This window comes from Lytechinus variegatus, chromosome 10 (assembly GCF_018143015.1).
Source record: "Lytechinus variegatus isolate NC3 chromosome 10, Lvar_3.0, whole genome shotgun sequence".
NCBI classification, from domain to species: domain Eukaryota; kingdom Metazoa; phylum Echinodermata; class Echinoidea; order Temnopleuroida; family Toxopneustidae; genus Lytechinus; species Lytechinus variegatus.
In genome coordinates, this window is record NC_054749.1 from 2251746 (window position 1) to 2264469 (window position 12724).

Consider the following 12724-nt stretch of genomic DNA (forward strand, 5'->3'; position numbering starts at 1 on the left):
TAAAATTCACCTAAAAAAACACTTTTGTCCAACATTGTACTTGCACAATCTGAAACACGACTCTTGTGACTTTCAAAAATGGTCATTTTTAATTCAATCTTTGATTACTCATGCATGACTCAACCGATCAATCTCATATTTCCCCAGGAGTTGCCTAATGAGTGTAGAAAAACACCTACGAAGTATCATATCTCAAAATAATTCCGTTCAAAAGTTACAGCAATTTGATTTAGGGGGGACTTACTTTTTTTGTTGTGTATATATGTATGTGTATATTCCATTTGATTATGAACAGATAAATAGGATAGTAGTAAGATAAATAAAGAGTAGAAGTATGTTCTTTAAAATAGTGACCACAGATGGGGCATTGTTTCCATTCTTTTTTGATTGCCATCATCACCATCATCATAATTATCATCATCATTGTGCCTTCTTTTATCAGATGAATAACTAAGAAGTATTCTTTTCTGACATTTTGATATAGTTGAGCTGAAGAACCCACAAGTTCAGACTAAGTCAAATAGTGAAATAGAGGAGAGATGTAGACCGTGGACTCCAAGGTCAGCAGGATAACTTTATTTTAGTTGTGTTCATTATAAATGCATAACCCAAAAATGAAATAGCATTTCGTAGGAAGAGTAAAGTTATTGTGACCTGGGCTCCATAACACAGAGGGTTACAATGAATTGCAAGTATGAAAGAACCGCACTTATTGTTTTTTGGTCAACGATGATCTTGATTGGTCATTCGTATAAATTTAGCGATTGATTCCAAACTGTTGTGTTATGGATCACAGGAGAAGAAATTACTAGGGGTATTCTATATAAAATATTAGTACATAGTTAAACAAGTCTACACTGATTTTTTGTTCAATGTACAATAGAACTTTCAATACATAGCAAGTCATGTTCACTGCTTTTTCAACTGACGGTCTCCTTGATCAGGTTGTTGATGCCATTTAAACCCTATTTGTTCCAAACATTTGCAAAATGCATGGTAAAGTGTAATTTTAAACTACAGTCCCTCAAGCCGACCACAACAGACACTTATAGTACTTAAAAAAAAGATTCACATAACTGCTGTAGAAATCATATTCATGAATTCCTGAAAATAAAAAATGTATTTGTTATCATGTTTAAAGTTAATTCATAGCACACTTTGTTTATTTTCTCTGTTGAGCAAAAATAGTCAAAGCGCAAACTTTCTCTATCTGTGTAAATGGTTTTAATCTTTATTTTTTATCACACTGTGTTTTTGACATATCTTTTGGTCTCACTGTATTTCTGTCAAGTGTCAAGTCACCTGACGGGAGTAACCTTTCAAGACGGCTTCTCCGTTTACACTAACCCATTTCTCATTAATCCTTTGATAGCGCCTTCCAACTGAACGTGAGTGAACGCTACTCCAAGCTTACCCTTTACGACGGATGGCATGCCGAGCCCTTTGGTGCCTTACAACACATGCCAATTAGAGAGAGCACTGATTACTATACCCTGGGCGATGTCTTGGCTAATGGTCGCAATCTTCACGGAGAGCACATCAACCTCCTAACACTCGTCAAGAAGGTATAATTACCTTTTATTGGTGTAAACACAACTGGTGCCCCATGCTTACGTAATTGTTCCTACATAAGTCATGTTGTGGACTGTTAAACCATTCAAATTGGAGTTGATCTTTGCTACATGTGTTATTACATGGAAAAAAGGGACAAGCAGCGCTGCCAGTTAGTACTGATTTTCATTATTTAGTACTGAAAAGCGAGAAGAATACTGATGGTTACATCAATTTTCATGCAAAATGCTGATTTCTAAAGTTTAAGTTTAATGTGTTGTCCTATGTTATTACTTTCACATTTCCTCACCATAATACTGATTTTTGGCCTTGAAAATACTGAAATGTTCTTGTTCAGGTTGGCAACTCTGGACAAGGGGAGAAAGAGGGAAAGAAGAGAGAGTGACAGAAAGAGAAGACAAGAATAAGAAGGAGGAGAAGAAGTTAAAAAGAAGAGGAGGAAGATGGTTGTATAATCATCAAGAAGATGTTAACTTTAGTTAATCAAGAGGGACAAATAATCTTAATATAAATACTTGCGAAGGTACTATTTCTTACAACTGCCATTAATAGGAGATGACACAAGAATATTCAAAGTCACTGTTCTATTACAAAACAATTATACAGCTGGAAGATATTTTTTAGAGAAAAATAGAACTATGTATTGCTAAACAAAATGATATCTAAGATTTTCAAAAGTGCTGCTATCCACATTTGCTGATCGTGAATTGCATTCAAAACCTACATGTAAGTACAGGTATTTTATGAGTGAATTGTCGCTTGGTCAACACCCACTATGTCTACTTTCCACTCTGTCTGCTTTCCATTTAGTCTCATCACACACGATGTGACCCTTGTTGGTCTAAAACTACTCTGTACTAACTCATTGCTGTAATTGAGCCCAATTACAATTTTGTTTGATATTCATTTGTTGGCTAAACCTTTCACTTTCTGCAATATCCACTAGGTCCAGTAACGCTTAGTCTGTATGGTAATGCAACTCGTCTATGGACCAAGTTTTCATTTCACAAAGTGGAACACAATAAGTAAACAAAGTGAGAATGATTAGATGATTTGAGGACCATTTGCTACTATACTTGACCACACGGGTCGTGTGGTCCAGTGGTCAGAGCATTGGACTCATAATCGCAAGGTTGTGAGTTCAAATCCCAACTCTGCCATTGTCTCCACTTTGATAAAAAAGGCCCGAGAGTGATATATGTCGTCTATAACATCAGCCACTATGACTGATTAACCTAGACGTAAAATGTTTCAAAGGAAATTGGTTATATACCAGCTTGGCGATTTACCAGCAAAATGCTGTCCTGCCGAGTTCCTATGGGAGTTACCACAAACAGAAACAAGTTGGGTTTATCATAATGCCATTAGATGATTTTAGCATTAGACCATCTGCTTGTTAGACCAAGTGGGTTTAGCCGTAATGGAATGAGAAGATTTGAGTATTAGAGTATCTACTATTGGAACAAGTGGATCTGCCATGATGGCATTAGATGATGTGAACATTAGACCATTTGCTATTAGACCAAGTGGATAAATCAATTTTATCTACTTAGCAATCTAAAGAAGATGTGAATATACCACTGAAAAAAATGTATGTCAAATACATCTGAATCCAGAAATGTGAATATGTGAGTATATATTTCGTTCAAATTTACAAAGGGTGTAAGAATATATCATATTCACTTTTATGGAAGTTCCTAGTTAAAGTAATTGTGTAAATGTCATACTAAGTTTACCACGTCACCCATTACTAAATGGGCATTCCTAGAATGAAAACTTCTGATAGTTAATATTTTTCAACTTTTCAGATCTATCTTTGTAAAGCTTTTGACAAAATATATTTGCTTATTCTGCTGTGAGAAGAAATACATGCATACTCTGGTAATGGGATACAACTTGTTTCTTACTTCTTAGACCAAATTAGGTTTTATATTTTAATTTGAAGTTAATTGCTATCATAAAAACAAATAGTCAATACTACATTATAAATATATATAATTGTATTAATTATTCAGTTCAGTTTATGGTTGTGTTCTTTAAATGTAGGAAATTCTTAATTCAAAGAAATGTCATATTAGAATTTTCAGGTTGATCTACATTAGATGTGAAACTATTTTTTTTAGTTTAATTTCTCAGTAATCATGTACCAGAGGTTACTGTTGCAACTAGAGCTATGGACACGGTTCATACTTCTCCTTCCTCTTACCCCCCCCCCTCTCTCTCTCTCTCAATCTGTGTTGTTTTGTTACATATGTGTATGTGTGGGAGCTAGTCAAAATCAATGAATGATACATGAATTCCTGTTTGCTTGTGATTTCATGTTAATTTCACTAATTTGGAGCAAATGACTAAAAATACAATAGGACATAGGCTTATAATCACAAACTAATGCACTTCAATAATTAATCAAATAAATAATCTACTTTATGTACATGTATTTGTTTCACATTCATTGGAAGTACAGAGAGACTGCTTATGAGGAACAACATATTTTTTACTCACTCTTTCCCTCTCTCCCTCTTTCTTTTGTTCACTGGAAGCACAGAGAGACTGCTATTTAGTAAGATTATGTTTTTTTTAATCTGGTTTGCTGCCTTGTTTTCATCATACTTTCTTAAGGGTATTGCTTTTGCATGCATCCTATTGTCATCCATGCATTCTGAAGCCATCCCTCCTTAAGTGCCCTCGTGTTTTCTCTTCCATTCAGGTTGGTACTCCAAAGGACATTGTAACGAAAGGAGGTCGGGAGACAAAGAGATGCGAGGTGTCTCTCTTTGATGAGACATGCTCCTCGTTTTCTATGGTCATGTAAGTAGTTAAGCATCATTTTACTTCTGCATTGAAATCACGTTTGTTATGCTGAGCGCAGGGCAATCATTTAAGAATCTTTGATGGAAGAGAATATGTCTCCGCTCTTAGATAATATCTATATCAAATTGTTTCTTAAATGCTATGTTAATACCGTGCAATACTCCCCATGGAGTAGAGGATGTGCTTATAATGTGTGAATGACTGTTTGAATCTGATGACCAGGGAAATAATATATCTATTAGCGCTTAGATATGTGCAATGTATGTCTTAAGTTGTTATTAATATCTGCCTTATTTACAAACATAGTCATCTGCTTTTTTTAATTTATGATATTTCTGTTTGATATGAGATTTCTGTTTCATGTATGCATTTCTCCATTCACTTTCTCCTTCGATATCCTGTTTTCTATTCTCTCTCTTTCTCTAGCTGGGATGAAGAAGTTATAGATCTGGTTCAGCAATGGGAACCCAAGGAGACAGGTAATTCATCCCAACAGGATCTGTCATTTCCCAAATTTTGCTTTCAATATGTTTGATAATTATATCTAATAGAACATTCTGTGCGCATTTCAAGTCACATGACCAAGGTCAAAGGTCAATGAACTTTGGCCATAATGGGGGTATTTGTTGAATTACCATCATAACTTTGAATGTTTATTGATCTATAGTTCATAAAACTTCGACATAAGAGTAATCAAGTATCATTGAACATCCTGTGCAAGTTTCAGGTCACATGATCAAGGTCATGTAAGGTCAATGAACTTTGGCCAAGTTGGGGGGTATTTGTTGAATTACCATCATAACTTTGAAAGTTGGACATAAGAGTAACAAAGTATCACTGAACATCTTGTGCTAGTTTCAGGTCACACGACCCTTCAAAGTTTATAGATATAGTGTATAAAATGTGGATAAAGGGGTAATCAAGTATCACTGACAAGTTTTAGGTAACATGATCAAGGTCAAATGTCAATAAACATTGTATTGTATCATACATGAATGGTGTGTTTTGGGAATAATTATTTTATAGTAGTTTCAAAGTCACCACTGCTGCTATGCTAATTGCGTAATGCAGGTGAGACGGCCAGAGGCATTCCACTTGTTGAATCAAGAATTCATGAAAAAATTATTTTCCAGGGTGGTTAGAAAACCTCACATCGGTTGCTATTAATTTTTCTTGGGGGGGGGGGGTACTGAAGGGACCAATCATTGCCCTTGCTGGGACTTCTTCCAACGATAATGCACTATGTAGTCATTCATTTTCATAATCACAGTTATGATCTTGTGTACATTGCTTATTACTATTAATATCATTATTATTGTCATTACTTTTCATAGATATAATTTGTTGTATTTAGTGTTTATTTTTACTCATAGCATAATGCTTCATTCATTTCATTTCGATGCAGTGATATTTGCTGTGGATATTGTAGCAAAGTATGATGATTTCCGGAACACAATGGTAGCCAGTGTGGACTCTAAATCCATCTTCACAGTCAATCCTGGTATGTATGTAATAATAATGATAATATAGAATTTGTATAACACACGTATCCACCTTTCTAGGTGCTCAAGGTACTCCTGTATTACCCTGGCTAAGCAAGTCTACCTTTTCCGGTGCACACAGCGTTTTGAGGAATTACTTCCTGCCAGTACCCGTTTATCTCACCAGGGTTGAGTGTATGTCTTTGGTGGATTGAATTGAAACCCACCAGTAATCAATATCAGTATCACTTCCACTATAATAAAAAAGAAGAGATTAATCATGCAAAATAATGAACAAATAAAAAAAATGTATGATGATAATAATAGTAATAATAAAAATGATAATGATAATAATAATATAATAATGATAATAATAATAACAGCAACAATAATGATGTAATAACAATTATAATGTCAAAATTCAAAATATCGAAGATTGTTTTTCTTCTTAATGAACTTACATAAAATTCCACACTATTCTTTCTTCTATAATTTAAAAACATAGTAAAAGGTTTTTTTTTAAGTATTTGATTAATTTCTCCATTATTTGAAAAAAAGACAGCAAGAGAGTTACAATTGAAATTACAAAGGTATAACACATTTATTTCCACTTTGGTTTAAACAATGAATGGTTTATTTTTGTCTTCAAGCTTTTACTCCAATCCTTCTGTCAATACTTTTGTATTTTTCCAGATACCCGGGAGGCACATTCTCTGTACAAGTTTGGTAAATCATGTACAGCTGAAGAAGAGGGTTCGGAAGACACAAGAGAGAGCATTGATTGTAAGAAATAGTCTGAAATTCAAATTAATAATAATAACAATATGCAACATTTATATAGCACTTAATTCAAATTACTTATACACATTATTAATTACAAATTATCAATACAAAGAGCTGCATACTATTACTCCAACGTTAGCATGGCTACCCTGACGCTTGAGAATTCAAGGAATTCCTTCCTACCAGGTACACAATTCTACACCTGGGTGGTGAGTGGAAAGTGTAGATAAAGGCCTTACTAAAGGACGCAAGTGCTGTGGTGGAATTTGAACTCCAGACTTAATATAGTCTGGTTTATAGTCTGGAGACTTATCCGTGAGCCACAACATCTCAACAAATTAAACAATTGTCAATTTTTTTTCTGCCCCATTTCCATTCTATTGGTTTTGTTTTGCTTGTTTTTAAATAACAAGGATTACTTAATGTATTTGGATGACGTAGCATGTTTCATGTGCCAGGCAATAAGGAACAAAAGAAAATTAGAATTTTACAATAGAAAGGTAATTCAATTGAGATCAATTTAGAATTTGATCAAATCCTTCTTACTTACTTTCAGATAGTAAATGCATAACTGCAGTCTTGATGTCTTTATTCCTCTTTTGAAAATTTGTGTTTAGAATTTGTTTTGAATTGTCCAGGGATCTTGCCATACAGGATGATCTTTTACTGGGAATGCTGGGATGATACTAAGCACTCCCAGTATCAATGTAATAATCCTTTATGGCCAGGTCCCTGGAAAAAATAATAATAGCCAATTTTTATATAGCGTTTTTCCCAGAATGGCTCAATGCGCTTAATTTACAGCATATTATTACCCCGATCAATGGATTCATTTCAATTCCGCACAAAAAATGTACAATTTCCAAACCCTGAGGTGCATTCCTTGCATTCATCGCAGCTTCATTATGGCGTTGGCATATTCAAACATACAATGTCTTTCGCATCCTACCGTGTACCAGCGCCTGGGTCGATCCCAGTGGCAAAGTGTGGATTAAAGCCTTGCCAAAGGATGATAGACCGCGTTGGGATTCGAACACACGACCTTCTGTTCATAAGGCAAGAGTCAGAACCACTACAACATGGCTCTTCAACATTTGGATATTTCATACTTTTCTTCAGTTTTCTCCTAAATTCATGTCTAACATAAAAAAAGAAAGATCAGTTTCAACCAGTACAAAGCGAATAGGCTCTACACTTTCTTCTGGAAGGAGTGTACTATAGACCAATGGTAGATTACTTGCAACATCCCCTAATCCTGCTGTATCCAGTGTATTTGATTAGAAAACATTCTAGCACATGCATCTTATGGATATATCAGTAAGATCTTTGGACCATTTCCTTTCAAATTTCAGTAAAAAAAGGTGTTTTTTCCATAATACTGTGTTCCCCAAGAAAAGTTGCACTTGATGGTGAAAACAAACATGTCATCAAGGGTATTTATCAGTAAGAGTACTACTATTCCTTGGAATAATCCGATATTTTGAAACCATGCACTTTCTCGTGTTCAATGGTATTTTTCATGCATTTTTCATATCTAACAGTACAAACCGTCCATGATGTGTACATGATAGACGAGTTGAAGGCTAAGATGAATGACAAGCAACCAATGATGATGCAATCACCTTATGGCATTGTCTATGCATTCCTTTCGTCTTATGATCTTGATGGACCGTCTTCTGCTGTGTTATCTATGAGATGGTGAGATGTTAAGAAGATTATACTGTTATCATTTATATCTCTCCTTGACAGAGTGACGCGACCTTTTCATTTTCCTCATTCTTCTCTCTTTGTTCGTGTTTTTTTCTTCTTATTGTTGTTGTTTTTCTCTGTTATTTTTTTTATTTCTTGCTCTTTTCTTCTTCTTCTTCATCTTTTTCTTCTTCTTTGTCTTCTTATTCTCCTTCTTTTCCTTCTTCTTTTTCTTCATCTTCTTCTTCTTTTCCTTCTTCTTCTTTTTCTTCACCTTCTTCTTCTAGTCCTCCTGCTTCTTCTTCTTTTCCTTCTTCTTTTTCTTCACCTTCTTCTTCTTCTAGTCCTCCTCCTTCTTCTTCTGCTTCTTCTCCTTCTTTTTATTTTTTTTCTATTTCTACTCCTTTCCTTTCTCACCTCTTTCTCTTTCATCCTATGATCTGGATGGGCCATCGTCTGCTGTACCATCTTTTAGATGTTAAGAAGATTATACTGTTATCATTTCTATCTCTCTTTGACAGGGTGACATGAACTTATCCTCTTCCTCCACCTTCGTCTCCTTCTCATAATTTGGTCTTTGTTTTTCATGTCGTTGTTGTTCTACTGTTTGTTGCTTTTATTCTTGCTTTTCTGCTACTTGCTTTTATCCTGTTCTCTTTTTCGTTCTTCTCCTTTCCATTTCTTCCTTCTCTTCCATCCTATGATCTGGATGGACCGTCCTCTACCATGTTATCTATGAGATGGTGAGATGTTAAGAAGATTATACTGTTATCATCCCCATCTCTCCTTAGAAGGGTGTCATGCCCTTTTCTCTTCCTCCCACTCCCCTTCTTTGCTATTTTCCTTGTATTTTAGTTGTTTTTCTCTTTATTTCTTTCTTTATTTATTTCTTTCTTCCTTTCCTTCCTTCCTTCCTTCCTTTCTTGCTTCCTTCTTTTTTCCTCTTCTTCTTCCTCTTTCTTTTCTTCTTTTTCTTCTTCTTCCACTTCTTGTTATCGTTCCTCTCCTGTCTCCTCCTTTCTTTCCCCTCCCCTTTCTTCTTTTCTGTGTCTGATAATGGCATAAAGATCAAGTTAGTAATTATGATGAAAAAATGGTGACAATTATAGTTATAATGATCATGTTAATGATGATAATGATAATAGAAAAATAGCAATACTAGCAAAAGAATTATAAAAATTAAAAGCAGCTAGTACAGTTAGTAATAATAATCGCAATGATAACTGAGAGTGCTGGTAATGATAATCTTAGTAATTATAACACCAACAGTCAAACTAATAGGTAGACACTAAAGTGTGGAAGATGCTTATTAATTCCTTTGAACAAGATACCTGAAAGACAGACGTGTATGCTATCCCCTTGAAAATACTTCTTATCACGTCAATAAACATCTTCATCCCGGGCACATGAGTGGATGCGCAAATCTTCAATTGTTTTCAGAGGGCTTATATCCTTGCTCTATTAGTATTTTGCCTCTGGATATGTTGCATATATGAATAATCTCCATTTTTTATGAGGAAAATTAGTTAATTTATTTGGGATGTGGTGAAGATAACATCCTATCTTGTCTTTAATCTTAAGCCGTTGGTTACATGGGCATAGTATCATGGTGTGTCTTTTCATTCATATCTTTGGAGGGGATGATAGTGGGATATCATTTCTGCTTCAAAACTTAATCATTAATACATTATAAAAATTGACATTTTATTTAGGAGAGTAGAAACTGAGAGCCCTGTATTGAAATACTAGTATGATATTATTTAAAGAGCCATGCATTGCTTCAATCTGTGCAAAGAAAGAAAGTTTTATCTCCCTTTTACAGAAGCTATAACTGTTGTTTTTGTTAATATTATCATATTTTTTTTTAATTCGGTCTTTATTTCATTATTAATTAATTAATTTATTTATTTATTCATTCATGTATTTATTTCTTTACCTATTTATTCATTTATTTAATTATATATTCATTCATATATTTGTTTAGGTATTCATTCATTTATTCATGCATGCATTCATTTATTAATTACTTGATTGATTTTTTTTATTTCTTGGAGTCCCATTCTGTAAGACGTTATATGTTCATTGTAAGTCAGAATTTTAAAATCATATCTCAATCTCTCCTTACAGTACAAGCTGTCGGTGGAGAGTAGATAAGGAGACAGGGACATGCTTGAATAGCAATTGTTCTGCTGCCCTCACTGACCAATCCCAGGCCGTTTTGAACTATGACCTCAGGGTCAGTCTGTCTGACCTGTCCGGAACTATCAGTGGGGTCTTCATTGGAGGGTATGTGGCAGAGCAAATCATTGGAAAATCAGTAAGTAGAAATGGAATTTATATCTATTTCATTAATATGATTTTGTAAAAAAAGAGCTAAGATGATGAATGGTAGATTGAAAAGAAGATAGGGTGATTGAAGTTTGATGTTGATGGTGTTTGACCAATGTTTACATCAGCACCAAATGAAAAGTAAACAGGTAATTTGGACATTAAGTCTCACTTCATAATAATAATAATGATATCTATTCATAGAGAGCAGAACCTATTCAACAAAGTATATATTCTACTGTGCTATATAAATGAATGTGTTTTAAATTTTGATTTGAAGTGTGTATATAGATGGCCCTGACTTCAAGCGGTAACCTATATGACTTTTGGGGCTACAATAGCAAGACTTTTATTACCTAGAATTTAGGTGTTAGCCCTTAAACAGAATTATTGTTATATGTCCTAGTCTGTGAAAAGAAACAAACTGAAAAAAAGGAGAGGAATGTACTTTGATATACCCAGACTTTTTTTTTAGGGGGGGAGGGTTGAGGGCATTTGCATGATCGAATGTTACCACCTTGTCTGAGAACCATTTACATGGTTTGCGTAATGTCTTTGATTAATCGAGAAGTAATATACAATCTCCTTGCACTCTTCTTGTGGTGAGTCGTGGGTTCGAATCCCAGCAAGAAATTTTTTCACATTGTGCTGCACTCATTCCAGGTGAGGTGAATGGGTACCCGGCAAGATTCCTTGAATGCACGAGCGCTGAAAGGCAGCTCGAGCTGAAGCCGAGGTAATATTCAAAATAACAATGCACCTCGGAATAGGTTACCGGTATTTCTAGATAAATGGCACTATATAACCGCCTATTATTATTATTATTGATCCGTGCAGGCTGAGGACTTCTCCAAGTGTTCCGAAGATGAGCTGACGAGGATCAAATGGCAGCGGCTCCTTGAGAGGTGCAAGGTGTACTTCAAGATTCAGGAGAGACCCGGGATCGTCAACGGCTCTTCTTCGTTCCTCAAGATATTGCAGTGCGAGAAAGCCGAACCCGATGAGGTACTCAAAAACATCAAAGTCTAGACTTCTGATGGACTCCAGGGGCCCGTAACACAAAGCTTAGCCATCGTCGTAGAACATTTCTCTACGAGTGATTGCATTGACTTAAATGTACAATATCAGAGGCCCGTAACACAAAACCTGGCAAAGATCGTAGAACATTTTTCTACGATCGATTCCATTGGCTACAATGTACAATCCATCGTGAAAATCAAGCGTACAATTATTTGCTAACCTTCGTGTTACAGGACCAAGGGCAACAAAAGATGTTCCATCATATCAATTGACATACGATTGTTTGGTTTGGAGTCATTTTTGTTGTGACTGAAGCCTTCCTTCCCTCTGCCTTTTGAAATAAGTACAGTAAAACTTTGTATGGAAAAGGGAATTAATTATTACCACCATCATTGTCATTGTTGTAACTGAACATTACATGGCAGTTGGAGGATCCACCCGGGGGGGGGGGGGGCAGGGCACTTTCTTTATTTTGATAATCATCCACTGAGCATACATATTTAGAAAAAAAACAGTATAACTAAATCAAAGAAAAGTGTCACACCCCCTTAAATTTTTTTATGCACCCCTCCTATTTCAAATTCCTGAATACGCCAACGTGTATGGTATACAAAATTGAAGCATTTTCTCCATTCTTTAAGAGAATATCTTTAAGTGATCCCATTTCTTCCTTTCAGAGTTGGCTGGTACGATTTGATGACATTTTTGCCACTTTTGAAATTTGTGATGTAAAGTTAGTTTTGGGTTATCCAAGTAACAATCTGAAAGTAATTTCAATACATATACGTGAATGAATGGCAAAATTTATTTTCTTAACCTGCAGAAATGGCTTGGATTTATTTATTATTGTATATATTTAAAAATATATAATATATTTAACCAGTGGTATTTATAATATTTTAAGAAATGCTTTATCTACGTTGTATTCCAAAGAAGGAAAAAATGTACTAAACATGAGCAATATTATGCTGCTTTTTATAATCATTTTTAATATGGTTAATTGTATGTAATATTTGAATACATTTTTAAATATTATCTAA

General features: G+C 34.8%; 1 protein-coding gene and 1 long non-coding RNA gene across 2 annotated transcripts; both read left to right on the plus strand.

The window, feature by feature from the left end:
- Window positions 1–4294: 4294 nt before the first annotated feature.
- LOC121423153 lies at window positions 4295–5875 on the plus strand. The gene is made up of 3 exons (XR_005971242.1): window positions 4295–4380; window positions 4810–4862; window positions 5789–5875. It is a non-coding gene; the product is annotated as an uncharacterized LOC121423153 (long non-coding RNA).
- A 708-nt stretch (window positions 5876–6583) lies between these two features.
- Window positions 6584–12115, plus strand: LOC121422286 (meiosis-specific with OB domain-containing protein-like). The gene is made up of 4 exons (XM_041617220.1): window positions 6584–6647; window positions 8189–8345; window positions 10464–10653; window positions 11502–12115. Exons 2-4 carry the CDS (start codon window positions 8212–8214, stop codon window positions 11691–11693), a joined length of 516 nt encoding a protein of 171 aa, XP_041473154.1. The 5' UTR covers window positions 6584–6647; window positions 8189–8211; the 3' UTR covers window positions 11694–12115.
- Window positions 12116–12724: the final 609 nt, after the last annotated feature.